Source organism: Pempheris klunzingeri, chromosome 2, assembly GCF_042242105.1.
Source record: "Pempheris klunzingeri isolate RE-2024b chromosome 2, fPemKlu1.hap1, whole genome shotgun sequence".
Lineage (NCBI taxonomy): Eukaryota > Metazoa > Chordata > Actinopteri > Acropomatiformes > Pempheridae > Pempheris > Pempheris klunzingeri.
Genome location: NC_092013.1, coordinates 16,848,125 through 16,869,754, shown reverse-complemented (window position 1 = coordinate 16,869,754; position 21,630 = coordinate 16,848,125). Strand labels below are relative to the sequence as shown.

At 38.6% G+C, this 21,630-nt stretch overlaps 1 protein-coding gene across 1 annotated transcript in view; it reads right to left on the bottom strand.

Moving 5' to 3' along the window:
* LOC139211865 (guanine nucleotide-binding protein G(s) subunit alpha-like) overlaps nt 1–21,630 on the bottom strand; it is a 35,534-nt gene that overhangs the window by 10,470 nt on the left and 3,434 nt on the right. The window contains exons 2-5 of the mRNA XM_070842288.1: nt 21,269–21,341; nt 16,718–16,772; nt 16,142–16,261; nt 10,595–10,692 (exon numbers count right to left, since the gene is read on the bottom strand). Coding sequence (XP_070698389.1) covers nt 10,595–10,692; nt 16,142–16,261; nt 16,718–16,772; nt 21,269–21,341 — 346 coding nt within the window. The remainder of the gene's footprint in view (nt 1–10,594; nt 10,693–16,141; nt 16,262–16,717; nt 16,773–21,268; nt 21,342–21,630) is intronic.

Genomic DNA, 21,630 nt, shown 5'->3' with positions numbered 1-21,630 from the left:
TAACAGAGAGGTCTGCGGTCTTATGTATAACCTGTCAGGGTTATTCTGGGGTGGCAGACAGGCTGACTTAAACTCTGGAAATACACACAGGACACTTGTCTGGTGATTGAAAATAACTCAGTATTTACAAGAAAAGATAAAGCACATTTTTAACTCCTTACTGCACTTTTCTACTTTGGTGTCACTTTTGCTGGGTTTGCAGATACAACAATTGAGATTTATTGTAGGATAATCAAAGGTTATAATTATTATTATTATTCTTATTATTTTTGTACTTATTTTTTCTGTAACATAATTACATTTATTTTATTGCTATGTAAACATAACACAAGCCTTTACACTTTTCAATAGCATTTTTGTAAAAAAAAACCAAATACACCAGTTTAAACTTTAAGAAAATGTGTTTAAATTAATCTTAAGTCAAAATTCAGATTTCTAAAAATATAAATGCAAAAATGTACTTTTGTAATTTTCTTCTTCACATTCCTTTTTATTGAAATATATAAAAAATGTTCTTCTTAGAATAGTGTGAAATATTTCTACAGGCAGCAACATGTTTAAACTATATCCATTTTGCACTCTCAAAATCAAATTTAAAAGAGGATTTTTTGTCGTGAAACAAGTAGTCTGCATCTCAACAAAAACACTGCAAAATATGTACAATCAAACTGAGATCTTCCCGTGCTGGAGGGACATGAGAGGCAACAGCATGAACGGCAGTGTACTGGCCCAACAACACTGATAACGCTCCCATAACGCATTCATCTTGTTAAAGTGGTAGTATTAGGACAACGGATTACCCAGATTATGAGCTAGTATACAGTAAATATTCAACTCTGTACGGGACTAGGCTACTCTGAGCTGTTGACTTGTCTGGCCTGCACACGTACAGCTGGAAAATATGCTGAATTGTTTGCTTCATTTACTTGGGGAAAAAACATAATTTTTATAAATAAGACGACATGAGCGGGTTTTAAGTTTAAAGTTACAGAATTAAAATGACCAAATTAACATTTGTGGTAAAATTTTTAAACTGTGATCATTTAAAATTCACTTCATATTAAAAGAGTTTGGCAATGTTTGTCCTCTTTAAAAAAAATCATTTAACAAGAAATTAACTGGAATAACAAATGAAACAACATTTACTTTAAGTATGTTTCTTGACAGGGTTTATGGTTTATGGCTATTGTGTATATGTGATACATTCACACAACATCTGGGGACCTTTGTCCTGCATCTGAGCAATTCGGCTGATCGGCTGTGTGACACACACACACACAAGCAGGTCGGCAGGAACACGTCCCTAAAAAATGCCTCTTTCCATATCTGCCAAAATCCATTTAAGTCTCACAGATTTTCAAGAGTTTACTCAGCAATTTATTTTCATGTTCACATCATCTCCTTTCAAAGGAAAACTAAAATCATCTTGAACAAAGACTCGTTCATAGACAAAAACTAATTTGATATTTCTGTCAAAGTGACAAACCAGTAAAATTGACTAAAAAGCTCCACATTAAAAAGTGAAATTGTTTGTGTTACATAAACAAATCTCAGCAACAGGTAGGAGGGTTCAAATATAGAGAAAGAATATTCTTAGATATGATGCTATGAGTCACTATTAAACTAAAAATAGTTTACTATTAATCTTACTAGTATTCCTTAAAGAAGGATACTTAATATGGAATTAAAATGTAGGCACACTATACAAATATTTAATATAACCCTTACCCTTGTTAGGACTATAACTAACAAAACATACATATTGAAGAAAAAAGCAACAAAATGCAGTAAAAAGAGCCGCTTTCACTCAGTCTTTCCCACAATTCACAGTTAAATGGTGCCACTATTGTGAAGTATTCAAGCTAAATTGCACAATTTGGAAATTCAAAGCAAAACTGAGAGCAAACACTGACTTCTAAAAAACTTGAATTTGTCATTTCAGGACACTGAAATCAGTCTGAACAAGAAACAGAAGAGAAACCGCACAAGAGAAAAGTGAAGCTTCACAAGCCTCCAAAACAACAACTAAAGTCAGAAAATGGTCTTTGGCACTTCCTCAAGGGGGGAAAAGATCGTGCACGGCCCGCCAAGCGGAACGGTTCGAGGGGCTTACTGCTTCTTTGTACACTAACGCTTCACATTGCAGGCCGACCAAACCAAAGGCTTCACCAGCCGATCCTTAATCAAACACACACACAGACACACACACCACATCCAGAGAGAGAGAGAGAGAGAGAGAGAGAAAGAGGAGGAAAGAAAAGAGAGAGAAGGCTGTGTCTGACATTACAGCGCTGCTCCAAAAATAGCTCCCTGGCGCCCTGGCCTCCAGCTTGGTTGTCATGGCGACAGAACCACAGGCGCTATAAATAGACAATCGGCTCCAAATCTTGTGCGACTGGAGTGAGGCCAGAAAGAGGGAGAGACAGACGGGGAGAGAGAAGAAAAAGAAAGGAAAAGAGGGAGAGAGAAATGACAGATAGAAGAGGAAAGGAAGAAAGAATGGTGGAGGAGGAGGAGAGAACAGAGCGAGCAACAAAGAGATACAGAGAGACAGAAATGCAGGGAATGGAGTGGGTTAGAGAGAGAGCGGAGGAAGAAGTGCAAGAAAGAAGGGGAAAAAAGAACAAAGAAATTAAAGAAGTTAGGACATAACAGGACAGAACATGACAGGAAAAGAAAGGGGAATACAAAAACAAACAAAGTGAAAATGAAAGACTTAAAAGAAAACTCAGAAAGAAAGGAAGAAAGGACACAACACCAAACAGAAAAGAAACAAGAAAGAAGGAACAGATTAAAAAAAAGTCAAGAATTAAAGAATTGAAGGCCAAGAGCAAATTTGGAAAAAAGAAAGAGAAGAAACAAAAAGTGGCTAATTAAGAACTTTCAAATTACCAAAAGACCAAAGATGACAAGACCAAGAGAAAGAAAAAATGAACTAAAAGCAATAAAGAGACAGAAAGACAAAACAGGAAGAAGATAAAACCATAAAACAGAAGAGAAATAAAAAAAAAAAAAACACTCAGATTAAGAATGAAAGAACAAAAAAGAGACCACAAGACCAAAAAAATAAAGGGTAGAAGTTATGAAATAAAGACAGGAATGAAAAAATGGCAAATATTGACAGAAAAAGAGACAAATAAGGAAACAGAACAGAAAAGCAAAGAAAGAGAGAAGAGAGTAAACCTTGTACTGGGACCACTGGGCTGTACAACAGCAGCACAATCACTGAATACACACAGCATTCACTAAGTCACAATACAGTCAGACTGCAGCAGCAGTCTCCCAGTGAGCTCGTCTTTACACTTGACTCATGCTACACATCAGCACAGCCTGCACATTTCTGTTAAACACATCTAAACATTCGATTCAGAATCACGCCACACACAAAGTACTGACACCACAACACCCACCCCCCAAAAAAAATCTGTTTGTGTTTGCCCGTCCCTCGTTCTCCCCCCTCTCTCTCTCTCTCCCCCTCTCGCTCCCTCTCTCCTCGCGATGAGTCAGAGGCTCAATCTGAGCCATTTTCTGTCCCTGCAGAAACACCACTACACATCACACACAGAGAGGGAAAGAAAGGGGGAGGAAGGAGAGGGGGGGAGACAGGAGAGGCTCAGGGGACGATGCCGGGGAAGTAAATCAGGGGGACTCCGACACATGACGGCACATTATCGCTGGGACAAGATTTCAGAGAATGGACAGATAATAAACGCGGCGGTAACGCTCGGCTGGTATCACAGCCAGGCGACACAGAACGCAAACAGACACAGATACTGGACGTATGGAGATGTTCAGTCACATTCCTCCTCGCACGTCCACGCCGTTTCCGTTTAAAAAGTTGGTGTAAGGCCTGCAATCACAGCTCGTTTCCAAAGAAGACAAATAACTACTAGTAACAATTATTGGTTATTTGTAAATGATCATTTATTTTTTTCAATTAACTGACTAATGATGTACTCTATCAAAGATCACAATATAATGTAAAATGTCCAAAACAATTTTCTAGAGCCCTGGGTGATCTTAACACGGTCTTTAAACAACTTATTTTGTCCAAACAACAAAACCAACAGTGTGTATTTGGGTTTGGGATCCAAACAAAACAGAGAAAAGATGAATGTTTGGCATTTTGGCTTGATAAATGACTTTTGTGATTTATCAACTGTAGATTTAGGCGATAGAGTATATAAATATATAACATGAGATATAAATCACTTATTTGTGCTGTCGTTCCTTTTTTTGGGGTATACTAGACTAGTGTATGCAGTGTTACACATCTATGACCAGAACTTTTATATGATTTTATATGATTTTGGCATCACAGTGATGAAGCACCTTGATGTGTTAACTACAGTGCTTACTGCATTAGCCAAAAAAATACATCGTCTTCTCAGTTGTTGTTTTTTTTAACCACTTACAGTTCACTCAATAGATTTTCAAGAAACTTTACTACATATTGAGACTGACATTACAAAGCCTATACCATGATGGAGGATTTCTTTTCTGTGACTCTCACCTCAAAGCGGTCAAATTTCTAAACATTTCAGCACAGCATTAACATTTTACATTACATCCACTGTTAACATAAAATTATTAAACATGGCACTTGTTACAAAGCCATAAAACATGCTAGTGGCACTACCAACTCATGACAGGTCTTTTATCATATAATCAAATGAAACAATAAACTGCTCTGACCTTAAATGTTATATGTATACTTGACATAGTATGTGTAACTGTTAACTGCATTTTCAAAAGCACGCCACGCGACAGAAAGTTCAACATTGCATTTGTTTCTATCACAGCTTTGTGAACAGGCTCCTTTCATACCGATTTGTTCACTTCTAAAAATAAACAATCGTCTGCAACTGGTCAGCTATGTCTCATGAGTGTTTGCATTTACTTTCTTTGTTTATGCCACAGTCCAGCCACAACTGTCTTCCCTCCTCTCATTTAAAGAATGGTTTGGCATTTGGGGAAATGCATTTGTTAGCTTCCTTGCAGAGTTGTAGACGTGATGATCTATGCCACTCTCATGTCTGTATGGTAAATATGAAGCTATAGGCAGCACTTAGCTTCGCTTAGCATAAAGACTGAAAACTGTGGGAAACAGCTAGCACGGCTTTGCCCAAAGATAACAATATCTACCCACCAGTACCTCTAAAGCCAACGAGTTGACACATTATATGTTGTTTGTTTAATTCTTACAAAATCCAAAGTGTAAAAAAGAAAAGTTATGGTTTTACGGGAGGCTAGCTTGTGCCTGAGAGCTGTAACTTCCTGATGTCTCTGCTGGTTGCCAGGCAACCTCACAATGACAACAAGACTCAAGGACGTTAAGCGATCATCGAAATAGTTGCCAGTTCTTTTTTTTCCCCCCATCAATACATTTTAGCTCTACAATTTATCATAAAAGCTTTATAAAAGCTAATATATATTTTTATTTCATTTATTAATTTTAGTTAATAGGGCTTTTAATTGCATGTCAACAAATTATTGAAAATTATATAAAATCATGTCAAAAAGGTCAGAATCTTTTACATCACTCCACAGCAGTACCAGAGCCATCAGTGTTTTCATGTTAAATATGCAATAACCAATTCTTTTTTTTTTTTGCAATTTTAGAAATCTTTGTTATCCCAATTACTGAAAACAGCTGTTATCTTCTACAGACGTAAACCTGGAGGGAATCATGTGTGTGTGCATTCATGTGTAAGTCTGTCCGCGGCTAATCTCTCCAACTACTGGACCCATCAGCCTGATATTTTTTGTGCACATTATGTCTTTTTGCTGAACAACCTCTTGTGGTTGATTCACAATTCATGAAAAAGCTATTTTTATTGACTGTTTTATACAGCCGGCAGGTGCCAAGTGATCAATGGCTTCAGATCGACATCACAGTGAAAAAAGGCATCCAGCTAGGCTACAAACAGGCCTTAGCTAGTATGCTGCAGACCATATTTTTGACCTTTTGTCATGGCTCAAACACTGACATCCATAGAAAAGTTTGGTATCCTTTTGAACCGCAGCATCTGCAGATTAATTCCATACCCGATATGTTATGATCCATTCAAGTTACACACGACACAACACGAATAAATCCAACTTTCTGTTGTCTTCACCACAATCTTGATCATAAGGGAGCCAGTGTTAACAGTTTTTGTCTGTTCCCCATCAGATAGTGTTTCCCGTAACAGTGCTCTCCTCCTTTGGGGTTAGGTGTGCTTCATGCACTTTTATAGTTTAGTTGTGCATTTAATGACATTTAATCAAATATCTAAAACACACTAAAATCACAAAAAGAAAAGTTAATAAGACTTCAATTTACTTCAATGTAAATGTTTTCAAAATCATTTTCTCAATCATTTCTTAAAAAGACACCACTTCCTCTGTGATTTAGAATCAGGGGAAAGAATATTTCAGGATGAAGTTTACAACTTTATGATCACTGTATGGATGAAACACTAGAAACGTGACACAAAGGCCTCATCTTCCGAGACAAAACAAACCCTGCGCCTTGGTCCTGTCAGGGCACACAGTCCCATAGTTTGGACTTTGTAGGTGAGCTGCCTCCAATTACAAAAACCTTAACAACGGCAAGTGAACACAACACATCCACATATAATCAAAGACAACAGCATTCTTGCAAGCAAAGCATGTGACCATATAATGAGTCAGGAAGTGTTGATATAAAACAACAAAAGCACACCAAGGAGCAGCATGACAGAGCAAAAACACAGTAAGGGAAGCTTCGGTGACTTCCTTCTCGTCAAACAAAAAGGCATCACCACCCCATCAACTTCTTCTTCCCTTTTTTTATTTCTATCATGACATGAATTGGATGATATGATTCTTTGCTTTTTTTGAAAGATAGAGGCGGAGGTGTGTTGGGGTGGGCCTGACTTTTCCCGCGCTGATCCAGGGTTGACATTTTCATTTAATGCGAACAACCCTCATCAATAATGCTGAAGTTGTCTCTCTCCTAACACACTCGCTCATTCTTTCTCCTTCTGCAGCCTGCCTGGGTTAAAAATAGCTCTCTCCTCTCTCTTTCTCTGCTTCTCCGTTTACATAAGCACACAGAGGGGGGAGGGGAGCACTTCCGGTCTGGCCACCCAGCCCAGCATCTGATCCATAACACTGGGGCTGCTGGGTGTGGGGGAGAGGAGAGGCGAGGAGAGGAGAGGAGAGGCGAGGAGAGGAGAGATCCCGCAATGCAGGGAAGCCCTCTCTTTCTCCGTTTCAACCTGTCTCTTCAATCCTTTCTTCTTTTTTTCCAGTCATTCTGTCTCTCCATTAACTTGCACCTTTCCCTGTCTACAGTCACATTTCTTACAAGGAAGGTGTGCCATGATCATCTTTCCGCTACTGACACACCGTCTCCCCACAAAGCAACATACAGCCCCACACACACACACGAGCACCTGTGGCCATGCAGTTTAAGTGACACACCGACTAACCCACAATGACACGCACACACACATAAGACAGTGGTGTGAAGTAACTGAGTGCTTTAACTCAAGTTACAATTTCAGGTACTCACTAATTCTATGTTTTGCTTGTTTACACTATAACTCCACTACATTTTCGAGGGTAATATCCAGCATTTATTTCCAATCATTTCAAAGCTGTAGTTACTAGCTACTTTTCAGATGAATTGTTTTACGTTAAAAGAAAATACTATACGATTATAAAATGCAATATATTGTTATACGTTAAAGTGGTCCACAATCTTTTTAACTTGAGACCTCATTTAAATTATTGTTCAAGGCTCAAAGAGGTCATGGCCAATATTTCACAAAAAAACAAATACCACAAATGTGCAAAACATGAAAACTGAGCCAACTGAACTTAGTTCTTTTTTTCCAACTCTCATCAATCATCTCACAGCCCTCAGGTTTATTTTGTGACCCTTTAAATGGTTCTCACCTCTAGTTTGAGAACAACTGGACTAAACCTCATTACTTTATATCAAGTACTGTAGTTAAAACTAGCTCTACCTCAACCACCTATAATAGTGTAATGTTACTTAGAAATTGATAGATCAGTATTAGAATTTCATAACGTGATAATATGTCAGTCACGGGGTGCATTTTTCTGCAGAATGAGTGGTTTTACTAGTTTTAGTTCTATGTAAATGTTGCCATTAATATTTATGAATTTTCATAAGGTAGGAGTTTTAGGCTATAACTTTTACTTGTAATGGATCGCAGCATTTCTTTAACTACTGCATGAAGTTACATGTACAAGAAAAAACAACCTACCTCACACATGCATGTCGATGCACCATCACACACAACCACACACATACACACACGTAGACATGGTAGAGAGTCGTCAAGCCTCCGCCCTCAAAGAGCTCTGGCTTCATGTGACCACTGCATGCCTTGTAACAGAGGCAGGCCTGACCGAGATTGAAAGGCGGATAAGGAAAAAAATGCCAGAAAAGAATGAAAGAGAGAGAGAGAGGGGAAGAGTTTGAAACAGAGGAGAGAGAGCCGGTCCGAGGGAGGCACAGCAAGCTGAGTATTTTGGGGGGCAAAAAAATACCATGTCTCAGCATTTGTGGAAAATAAAAAAGTGAAATAGTGTAATTTTGCAAATGCTCCATACACAGCAGGACAATCTGCAATCAAGCACCACAAAATCTTAAAGGACAAGTCTGGTGATTATCTGTATCCAACACAGATAATGGCACAGATATGTTGATTCTACTAACAAGTATCACCTGTGTAGCCAAAGCCTGATATGGTTTTCTCTGTGTCATAGACCTTCATTGTTGACCAACACGACGAGGAGTCTACAGCCTGCCAGTGAAACAGCTCCATGACACTGGTCTTGAGCACAGTGGTGCGTTTGGCCAAATGCTAATTTCGGCATGATAACATGCTTACAGTGACAATGTTAACATACTTCAAGTTCAATGTTTATCATTGTCACCATCTTAGTTTAGTGTGTTAGCATGCTAAGATTAGCTCTAAACACAGAGTATAGCTGATTAACCAAAGTAATCCAAAGTATTATACAATTCTGACATGTGATCTAATGAAGATTCAGTGGATGACCAAAGTTATTACAATTCATCCTGATGAAAACTTGAACCTATGTACCAAATATAATGGAAATCCACATAATTGTTGAGACATTTTAGTCAAAGTCAAAAATGTGAGCCATTAGGATTCAACCTGACGTCTGTACGAAATTTCATCTAAAGATCTGTTACAACACATTAAAAACACATCAAAGAGCCACATTGTTGCACTGTGTTACATGTTTCTGCTTTACCACGAACATGGACACTATTCTAGTCTTAGTAAAACCCACTTCACCATCCTGCTGCTGTAAATACTCACTACGCACTAAACCTGCGATATCTAGTGATGTTTGAGTAAAGTTTGCTAAAAGATACACTGGCAAGCTGTTTTATCATTTAGCCTTTTTGAAACGATAACAAAGCTATAAACAATATTAATTGTCACCTCATGAACCCTGCCAATTTGAACTTACACTTACCACATGGCAAAACAACGAAACACCCCATGGTGTGCAAGCTGAATGTTTTGATGAGCATACGTGCGAACTACAGAGCCAGAGAAAAGGGAGGCTTGTCTATGTGTCTGGCTGCACTCGCAAGATCCCTTAGAAAAGTTAAAGGAGCTAACGCTGCTAACAGAAAATGGAGCTGATACAGCTAATAGGGCTAACAGAGCTAACAGCTAAGGGAGCTGAAAGAGCTGACATTTAATGGAGCTAACAGCGCTAACAGCTAATGGAGCTAATAGAGCTAACGGAGCTAAGCACACAGCAGAGTTTCTGTTTGGTAGAGTTTCATGTGACAACATAACAAGTTTACAGTAAATAAATGTACTGAAGTTCTTCAGCCGAGTACAGTTCAGAGGTGAAAGTACTTTGAGATTGGAGTTAGACACATTAAGTGTTTATATTTTGCCAAACTTCTGTCAGGTAACCAGATACAATTATTCCAGTTCTATACTGTAGTATGTTGCTGCTGAGATACTTGTACTTTAATATCTCATCTCATCTCATTTTCTATACCGCTTATCCGTCAGGGTTGCGGGGGAGCTGGAGCCTATCCCAGCTGACATTGGGCAAGAGGCGGGGTACACCCTGGACTGGTCGCCAGCCAATCGCAGGGCCACATACAGAGACAGACCTAATGTCTCTAACCTAATGTGCATGTCTTTGGATTGTGGAAGGAAGCCGGAGTACCCGGAGAGAACAGCATGGGGAGAACATGCAAACTCCACACAGAGAGACCCTGGGTTCAAACCGGGATTTGAACCTGGGACCTTCTTGCTGTGAGGCAACAGTGCTAACCACAGTACCACCATGCTGCCCCTACTTTAATATCAATGTTTTAATATTTTCATTTATCATGCTACACCAATAACTATAGATGATAATAAAGCAAAGAAACAACATTTGGATTTTGGAACGGTTTACATTCACTTTGGGACGGTTACATTTTTTGAGGGTGGGGGCGCTTCTAGGACGGTGGTGAAAACAGTGAGTCTGAATCCCTGGTATGTAGCTGAAGGAAAAAGGAAAGTTGACCAAAAACAGAAAAGAGACTTACTACTGTGCACAGTCGATGAGTTGATATTCGTTAGACCTTTCCCAGCAGGCCCGGACACCCTCATCCTGCCAGAGGATCTTTGCATGGTCATAATACTCCTGGAAAGAGAAAGACGGGCCTGGATCAACAACATACCACAACTAGAAATAACCGCATGTCAGGCTCTTGTTTTAGGATCCCTAAAATAAAGATATGATATCACAAAAAGGGCTAAAAGAAAAGCGTGTGTGTGTGTGAGTAAAAGAACCGACAATTTCTTTATAAGAAATAGCAGATGAGAATCCAAGCATGACATCCAAAAAACAATGTAATTCTCATTATTTACATATTTCACTGTTCTTATTTTATAAGACTAGTAGAGCTGTTATAGTGATGACCTACTAAACCTGAGACAAAGTTCATTCATTTTCTATAGGACAGGACTACTGTAGGGGGGCCAAAAGGGGCCAAAAGTTTTTTAAAAATCCCCACTTTATCTAAATGAGGGGGAAATTAACCTGGTGGCTATGCAGCATTTTATAGAAAAAATAACAACAAAAACACAATGCGGTGAAGTTCAGTCTTCATCTGCTATGGATACATGTCAACGGAAGAGAAGACCATTATGGTACTTTCTGGGATCACTACATATCACTTATGTCCCAGGTCTCCAAGATTACAGATGCAAACAAAAACGAAGCACTGCTTGGCACAGTGTCACGTCAATTGTCGGAAAAAGTGCAGGTTGCTTATTTACACCATGTTTGCTAATTAAGCAAGCTACTTTCTAGCTTGTTCACACAGCGACCAGCAAGAGGGGACGGAGGCAAATCTTCCAGCGGGTTTAATCAATCAACAGAAAATGACTCAGCAACTATCTGGATGATGGAACAATCCTTTTAGTAATTTTTAAGTAAAAATGCCAAACATTTTCTGGTTCCAATATTTTTGGCTTTTGTACTGTTAGTTGGTCAAAACCAGACATTTGAAGACATCACCTTGAGCTGTGGTCACTATTTCCTGATAGTTTACCAAGAGATCAATCAAGAAAACAATCAGCAGATTTATTGATAGAGAAAATCATTAACTGCAGCCCCTGAGAGGAGGAGTTAAAAAAGTTTTTAATGAGCATAAGATGTTAATATGAGAAAAAGTTGGTATCGTTGGATGATATTTGTGTTCCTCGCTTTAGACCGTATTTCTCGTCTGAGTCGCGGAGGGTGAAAACCTTTACGGACAGATGGAGGGAGGCAGTGATACTCCCTAGCTTAGTTTGTAGTTTAAGGCAGCAGATGAGCGGGCTCTGACAGAGGCAGGAAGCAGAGCAGTTCACTGAGTTCATGAAGAAATGGAGAGCTTTGTACTGACACAAGACTTGGCTGTCGCTACACAGGGGCCTATCTCTTCACTACAATCTTTAGTTGGTCACATACAAGCACAAATAAGCCATTATGAGCCATAGAGTTATACAGTATACCCTTACAAATACTTATGGGAACACAGTTTGGTTTACAGATTTGTCTTTATACTGTAAAGACGAACAGAACTATAGACAAAAAGACAAAAAGATTAGCACTAAATGAGAAAAAGACTTAAGTCTGTGAGAACTATTATATTTAGGCTGCAATTGACAATTATTTTTATCAATTTTTTTTCCAACTGATCAATTCAGAGTTTAATCAAACAAAAGAAGATGCCAGAAGATAATGAAAAACGTTCATCATAGTTTCCTTAAGCCCAAGGTGCCATCTTCAAAATGCTTCCTTTGTCTGACGAATAAACAAAAGCCCTGAAAAAATTCAGGTTTCAGGTTAAAATTCCTTAAGACACAGAAAAGTATCGAATCAACACCAGTGAGAAGCTAAAAGCGATGAAAGTTGCTTGGGCCACCCTGTGCGCCCGCATTTTACACAGTTAATGGATTTGTCAAAAAAAAAAAAAAAATTACAACTAATTTAAATCAGCTCACATCAGTTTACCGCCAAAGAAAATAATAATAATAATAGTTCTGTGAGGCTAAATGAGCTGTGAATGCTTCATGTGCAGCTTTTTTTTGTTCAAGACATGTCAACAAAATATAAAATAAGAATCGAGAACAAAGATGTTCTCAAAACCACAGCAAACAAATTACAACGGCCAGTAAGTGACGGGCTTTAAATCTGTAATTTTTAAAACTAGCGAGTGACCGTAGACACGCTTGAGATTTTCTTTTTCACACAGTCGCTGGTGAATATTGAAGTAGCAGAGGTCAACTTCAGGCTTTTCCATCTCTCTTTGTGACCCCCTCAATTTACAAAGAAGTGTTTTTCCATCATAAAGTTCATTCGTGGCTTTATGTTAATTTCACAGAAAAAGAAGAAGAAAAAAGCAATTTCATGATGCCTCTTACAGCGGTTGTGCAGCTCAGTGAAGAGTTTTAAGAATAGGAATGACCCGAGCACAGACCTACTTTAAAATCATGTGTGAAAACAGAGCGCGCTCCCAAGAAATGCTGCAAAATTACAGGAATTGCTTTGAATTAAACTGCATTTATTGAAATCAAGCTCAGGAAAATGTATTCGGAATACCCTACAGACATATTACAGGTATGATATTACTTATATTGTGTGTAGGGAACATATGGAAATTTAAAATATTTAGATATTTTTCTCAGATTTCAAACATTTGGGGGGCAAATCTCACCTCTTGTCAACTCTTTCAGACCTAGGAAATGCATTTAGAAATGTTCTGCAAATCTTCCACAATCAACTGAAAGCGATGTCTGATACTTTAAAACAGAAGTATGACGTGAGATTTCTCCGTTAAGACAAACATCTACTTCAAGTCAGTCAGTCTGAAGGAGGGATCCCTCCTTTGCTTCCCCACATCCAAACTGAGACTTTTTAGACCAGTGGGTGTCCTATGGTAGAAGAACTGTAAGGCCCTGTGAGGCAAATTTGTCACTTGTGATTTCGAGCTATTTACAGTAAATAAAATTGACTTGACTAACTTGACTACGATGACTTGTCACTTTACTGTGCTTCGCTGGGAGCAAGGAGGCTCTGGGCGGGTGGGCATGGCAGCAATCGGTCTGCAAGGAATTAAAAAGGCCTGAGTAAATAACCTCAGTAACAATCTATTTATCTTGCATAAAGGCGTGGTCCATTTTATTAGTAAGTCTGTGAGAGAAAAAATATTTTTTTGTGAATAATAACTGCGAGGATTATTGATTGGAAACAAAGCTTGAAAGGAAATCAAGGCAAGACTATGGAGATTCAGTCCAGGCCTTGTGCTTATTTTCTCTCTCTTCCTCCTCTGCTAAAGGCAGCGTCAACCAGTCCAACTGGTTTCCAGTAGGCCCTAAGGGCAAGCGAGGGGGAGCGGGCTGAGGAGGAGGAGGAGGTGGAGGCGGTCGAGTAGTTGGAGGAGAGGCAGATAGTTTTCTACTGTATTCTTTTTGCTGAACAATCACCCATTCACTTCAACAGGCAGAATCAGCCAAACTTTTTGTTTCCGGCTACTGATGCTTGAATTAAACGTTGCTTTAGGTAACCAGCGATCATTGTGCTGGAATCACTACTTAAAATAACTGGACTTCGACAACTCCAACAGCATTAACACCACGTTCATGCTCTAACCCTCCACACCCCAGATGAAGACTAAAGCCAGTATCAGAGCAAAGCGTGAGTGCTGGTCTCTCCCTCCATTGAGACCCTGCAGGTCTTCAGTGGAAGTCTTGTGACTGACTGACAGCCCGAGGGAAGGGTCAGCTCAAGACAGGCCCGCATCATAAATATGCCATGAAGTAACAGAGACAATATCAGGAGACTTCCTTTTGCTTACACACAAATACACACACTCTTCACTGGAAATTCAGCTGCTGTGTACAAATCTATGCTGTGGAAACGGCCAGTTAAACAATAAGGCTGTCCTGATGGAAAAAACCAGGGGAGACGCGCTGTTCTTCTTCCTCTATACGCAACCTTTCCCACATTAGAAAACAGCTGAAATGCTCTTTCAGCAAACTGAATATGACATCGTAACTTCAAAGTTAGATTCATGATTTTTCACAGTTTATTGCTACATGTTTGTTCCCCTGATTGATTAAAGCCATATGTCACACCGTAATATTCTACCAAAAAAAAAACCCACACGCACTTTGCATGATTTTATACAAATTTTCCAGTAAATCAAACAATATGTCTTTGTGAACATAAATCAAACTATTGAGTTAATTTACATCTAAAGATGTTTGAGTTTAAAAGACAATGGATATGTGGGGTTCAAGAGATTAAAAATATCAGCGTAGCCTTTGATTAAGCAATAAATCAAATGCATTATGTTTTATTGATACACTGAAAATGTTTTAGATTTGAAAAATAGAGCTGCAACTAATGATCAATTCATCTGCAGATTCTTTTCTCTATTAACTGGTTTATCATTTACGGCGATACTTTACTCTTTAGTATACTGGACCTCCTTGAGTAGTGACTAATATATTTTCACTCCGCTACAGAGACGGGCCACGTCAGAATCCAGACTAGTCTCTCATGAAAACAGTCAAAGACACAATGAACTTTCTTTGATAAGCTAATATGCAACATCAGTTTTAAACACGAAAAACAGACAAAGAAGACATAAATAAATGAATAAAGTGGTCCAGTCAGGAGACCTGCAGTGAGTCTCTGACCGGCCGCTGGGAGCAGCCGACGGCTCAGGGGGAAATCCCTCTGAGTGCCTGTGTTTCTGGAGGACGGGTCCCTCTGGACACATTTAGGACTATTACAGACAATCAGCGTTAATAGGCGGTGTGGATCTCTCAGGTGAGAGGCTCATTCAATTGACAGCGTCCCGAGCGGAAGCACACCTGCTAATTACTGACTCGCTGCGCAAACACGCCAGGCTGCCGTGTGAAGTACCTAACTCACCTACAGCTCACCTAGTCAGGGGACCTGCTGGATTCAGCAAGCCAGATTTAATACGCTAGTTTGAAATCAATTTCACAACAAAGCAGTAAGTAAATATTAAGATTTGCAGCCGTTTTAAGTCTTGATTTTAAAAAAACTTGAATGTCTAAAAGTTGTGAGTCCAAGTTTACATATTTACAGGTCTTGTTTTGTCTGAACAGAAGTCCAAAACCAAGACGTAAATATCAAGTACATACAGTAAGTATTGAGTAATAATAAGTATATAGCATATATTCACACTTAAGAAGCTGTAACCAGGGACATTTTGGCATTTTTGTCTTAAAAATATTACTGAAATAATTAGTTGATTATCAAACCTGTTGCGGAACACTTTTCTGTCAGCAATCAACTAATTGTTTAAGCTCTAATTAAGCTAAATGAAAAGAAAGGTTCGCTGCAGATTTTGCCATCCCACCGTTCGATTTTTAGATTCAATTGTGCACAAATTGTGGCAACTGTATATACTGTATACAGTGGGTAGATGCATTATGAAGTGCCAGGGGAAGTAAGCTGTAATACTGTGATGATAATAACACTATCATGGACCTCCAGATGGCATCAGAATAAAAGTTTAAAGGTATAAAATGGGACTTGCAGTTGAATGAAGGAAACAAAAACTTACCGAAGGAAACTCAAAATCCTTCTGGTTAACTTGGTGCAGGACATAGTCGATTCGGCATTGGTTTGCAGGACAGGCTAACTTGCATGGCGGTGTGAGGGTAGTCATGGCGGACACGATCGTCTGGGTGGAGAGAACAGAGGAGGAAAACTTAATACAATAATTCGTTAGATAAACATACCAACACTGACAGTACAACAGAGTTAAAAAAAAACAAACTTTTTAGTTAACGTTGTGTTGAAGCTCCTTTAAATTCATTTTAATGTACGACGTTCATTTTGAAGGAAAAGTGTTGCCTCAAGTTCATTACATAATATTTTTTAAGCACTCAGAAAATGTTGTAAGCTGTTAAACAAGGCCAGTAATGACTTTTATGCTCAGATATTTTATAGAGTAATTTTGACAGGACACACACACTTTCACAGGCAAACAGACTGGTTTTGTCTATTTCGTGTCAAGTCCTAAAACATTAGTAAGTCTCTCATCACTGCTCCCAATAATACGGTAAGAAAAGTGCTACAAATTGTTCATGGATCCCAGACTTCACATTGTATCATTCAAAAAGGGTCAAATTCTTACCTCTATAGCTTCTTTAATGTTGTTTTTAATATCGTGAATTTTCTGCTTTTTCTCCCTGTGAAGGACAAAGAAGGGCTAAAGTTTATTTCCTTTACACAAAAGCATACATTGCAAGAATTAAGAATGATCAACTTGAGTCATAAAACAAAAGTTGATTATTTCCAAAATAATGGTGTATGTAATGTTTAGTTTCCGCTGTGTTAGTTTCAGTGGGTTTTGGTAGGACTTTGCTGTGTAACATAAACTTGTTCAGGATCTCTTTGTCAGTCTGGAGGTAAATTACATCAGACATCCGTATTACTGCTGCTCCTCATGCACTGATACCTTCATTTCTGCTGACCAAGTGCCACTCGTGAATTTTGTGTACTTGCTGATACCAAATGAGAACAGCAGAACTTGTCTTAATTTTGGCAATGACATTTATTAAGTAGACAACAGCAGAGTGGGGGTGCGGCTGTGGAGGACAACACAAACTGTTATTGTACTGATTTTGAGGCCAATTTCAACTAGAACCTTCCACAAGCACAAAGCAGAATCCAAAGTATTAGCAAATGCAATGGTATGCTCCATATTTTGTCCATTTATTGTTGTAAAGACAATAACAGGGTTTCAGCATCACAGCACAGCACTGGGTTTATGCAATCTGTGAGCTTCGCTGATACCAGTAGTAAAGGTCTAACGTCACAAAAGTCTTTCAGAAACCTGGGCTGCCAGTGTCAGTGTTCAATTCTTTCCAATGTTTGACAATTGAAAGTCAGATTTGATACTGAAATTCCCCAAATGAAACAATCTTTGGGCTGCTTGCACAACCGGGTACCTGCATGGTGTGATTTCTTGCGAATGACCCATGGTGAAATATCTCGGTATATCAGAGCGATACGAAGCAAGTAACCATGTGTGTCACATTCGAGCGCAGTGTGCAGTATATTTTGTCGACTTTAGAGCAGCAGAGGGTCCCGTCAAAGACCACTGAATCAAGCCTGTAATACTCATGTTGAGCAGAGGGAAAAGCACGGATGGATGTTTTTTGGTAATGAATGTTCTCTGTTTTAGTGACTTTGGAGAAAAAGTAGCACCACCAGCGTCACTACATGCTGCTGTAATCGAAACTCTGACTGAGGATGTTGAGGTGGAAAACAAAGTTTCAGCCATGAATTGGTGTCTATATTTGTTTTGGATAATTCTCTTTGTATTAGTGAACATTTTAAATTGTCTATTACTATTATTGGGTGACACTGACACATTGGGAATATCACAATATTTATAACATCATACCCTCATATCAACCATGTAACAATGTTTCCAGGATGGCTCTTGGTGCTTTCAGAAGATATTTACAGAGAGGATATGATGACTAAAACTTAGTAAAAACTAAGTAAAACATAATTACATATGCGTAGAAAATAAGCCTGAATAAACCCACATCTCAGATTTTTTTTTCAGGGATTCAAAAACTTCTGGTGTTGTGCTAATTGACAGCCGTCTTCCAGGTTGAAATAAAGCGATTCATACAATCAGACTTTTGCCGGCAGGACAATTATTTTTGTAATATTTTAAAGGTAAATAGTGAAGTGATGCTGGGATGAGCAGGGTCTACACTCTGTTAATAGAAGTAATAAATCATAATGTCTAATCGCAGTTTTTGTCGAACCGCAATACATAGAGGACAACGCTCCAGCCGTGGTATCCTCTCTAGCCACAACCACGTGTTTGACGTCACAGCAATAACCAGGAAAAGGAACAGTGACATTAGGTTTTTCTTTGGAAAACCAAAAGCTGCATTTCTATTGAAGTTTTTTATATATATATATACATATATATATATATATATATATATATATATATATATCAACAAAATGCTGTTCCTCCTATGGCATGTTGACTTTGTTGTAATCAGGCAAAAGAAAAGGAGAAAGGAGCGAGAGAATATCAGCAGAGAAGGCATGAAGTTACAAAAGGAGAGGATCAACTTAACGCCTACATTCATCTACAGCTGTCCGTCATGTAATCACGTAGAAACAGGCCGTTAAAATATAAACAAATATGAAAAGAATGCAAGAGCTTACCAAATAATCACATGCTGACTGATGTATGGTATGATGTACAGTACGCACTGTACAGCTGTGCAGCTAATGTTGGCCATCGTTAACCACATATAATGTTGTGTTCACAGCTCAGAGAAGCACATTACACATTGATCAGTCTATATGTGATAACAGATTAACTTTTCATGTGACATAACTTTAAGATTTTTGTTTTAAAATGTTTTGAAATGGTCAGTTTAGCAGTCATGTTACTAAAAACTTACAAACTGATGGAGGAATCCCACCCAGACCTCTGAGGAGGGCTGGGTTGCAGAGAGCGTATATTGAAAATGCTCCCCCCGATGTTAAATAGGTGATTACGACCCTGTTTTTACCACATCAAGTTCAGTCAGCTAACATGGAGATTAACACCAAAACTGAGTTGGAAAAAATTATGACACGGGATTATTCAAGGATGATTATCCAGGGATAAAGGAATACACTTGTTGCACTGATTATACAGTGTTTTGGGATAAACTCTCTAGAAAGGAAAATTTTAAAACAACTGCTCCTGAAATGATTTATTGATTGATCTATTAGTGGACTCGACAGAAAATAAAATAGCAACAACTGGAATTAACTATTTAATTAATGGTTTAATGTGCAAGATTCACTGGTTCCAACCTCTCAAATGTGAATATCATCTGTTTTTTATGATAACAAGGAGAACATCTTTGGGTTTTTTCCACTATTTTCTGACATTTTACAACCCAAAATATTAACTGAGGCAATAATCAGCAGATTTATTAATACTAAAAGTAAGTGTTAGCTGCAGCCCTATTTTACAACATATATTTTTCCCACACTAAATAGAGATGCTCCAAGACAATAGAGGTTATTAGTACTGACTCAACTGCAGAACATCTCAAACTCAGACAAGCTTGTGATACCACTTTAAAAATTTGATTACCAAACAACAATGCTCAGAAACATCATCAATCTAATTATTTCCTCAAAGGACATAGATGTTTGAACGTCCACAAAACAAAAAAAAAGAGAAGACCCTCTTTGAAATGGACTACCACACCAATCTCTTCTCTACGCCGCTACACTGCCCCTCTTACCCCCCTCCTGCATTACTGTGTCACTCCCCTTCATCTCCTCCTGTCCACATCCTCGAAGCAGCACCTTGTGCTGGCTGGCACTACCCTGCGCCCGCAGGGGAAACCCGACAAGGTGAAACCCTCCGGCCCAAAGAGATCAACAAACTCAGGGAGCTCAGCGCGACTCGGGAGTGACGTCCGACTGGATTTGTCATTACACCAGAGTGTCTGGGTCTGTGCGGAGCATCTGTTCGACATGACCCAAAAATAAGCACATGATGATGCTCCTACCCCAAAACCCTTTTCTAGGAAACAGATGATTAAGAATAGAAAAATGTGACTTTTGTTTCCATTGCATCAATATGGGATTGAGTTTTAGGAAATTCACAAGACAGGGTGGCTTGAAAACACCCAGGGCAATGTTTCCATGAAAACTTTAAACAGATAAAGCATTCTTCTTGTGTCACATAAACTTTGAATATTTACTCCAAAACATTACAAAAATCTGCCCAAAACATTTGACTTCATCTTCTTCATTAGACCATATTGGACTGTTTTTTGTTTTTGACAAGCGCGTATTCCTCATTTCCAGTGTAAATGGGAAAAATAAGCACAGTATTTCTATACTGGGCAGGCAGTCACTCTCAACTGAGTATGATCCCTTCATGTCCAGAAGTTCCTCCATTTTCCTTCTAATAAAAAGTACAATTATATATATAAATCAGTGTCTCGCTACAAAATAAGAGGAAAAAGCTACTTTTCCCTTCTTTTTGTCTGAGGAGGACAGTTGCTAGTTTATATTGCACAGACCAAACTGTCCTAGGTGATGACAATAAGGATTACTTCCATTATTGATCAATCTGCTGATTATTTTCTAGATTTATCGATTAATCATTTAGTCAATAAAATGATGGAAAATAGACAAAAGGCTGTAATATCAACCGAACAAATATGATATATAAGCACAATAAAAACAAACAAAGCAAATTTCTCACATTAGAGAAGCAGAGACCTTTTTCTTATGAAATGATACAAATTATATATTAATCATCAAAGCAGTTGTAAGTAATTGTTCTAGCTCTGGTGTGATGTAGCTTAAATAATGATTTATGCACATCAGTAGAATTTGTCTTTCACAAGCTTAGTCTTGCCTGCATTAGTATTACTGCTTATCCTTTGTGAACGCACCAATAGCCATTCCCAAAACATCATCACATTATCAAGGTATTTGGTCAACAAATGCTTTCATAATTGATCCTGTCAGTATCACTCAATCCTAACCATTCGGTCCCCCCCCCCCCATGTATTTTCTATTGATAAAACCACCAAAACCGTCTGTGGTGCTTTAGGGGTGAAATGTGCAGTAGGCGAGTGTGATAAAGACCGGAAATAAAGAATAAAACATGAAGGAAACCAACACTTACTCTGCGTTGAAGCCATTAACGTGCAATATTCGCATCTGTTTGACTATCGTGCTTTTCCCAGATTCACCGGCCCCTGAAAGCAGAAAGAGAAAAGGGAAAGAAGTCAGAAAGTGTTTCTTTGAGTTGTACAAAACTCCCAAAAAGGCAAGGGCCAAAACACCCAGAATGCAGCTCCATCTGAAACTAGTGGATGATGGTCTAACGCTTGTCATTGGACACTGGATCCAGGAAGGTATTCGGTGTCTTGGTGGATGATCGGGCCTGTTGAAGACAAAGTGAAAGACCTACAAACTTAATGCTAGAGATTTTATCCATAAATTATTTCAACTTCAGGGATTTGTTTCTCTGCACTGCCTTAACTA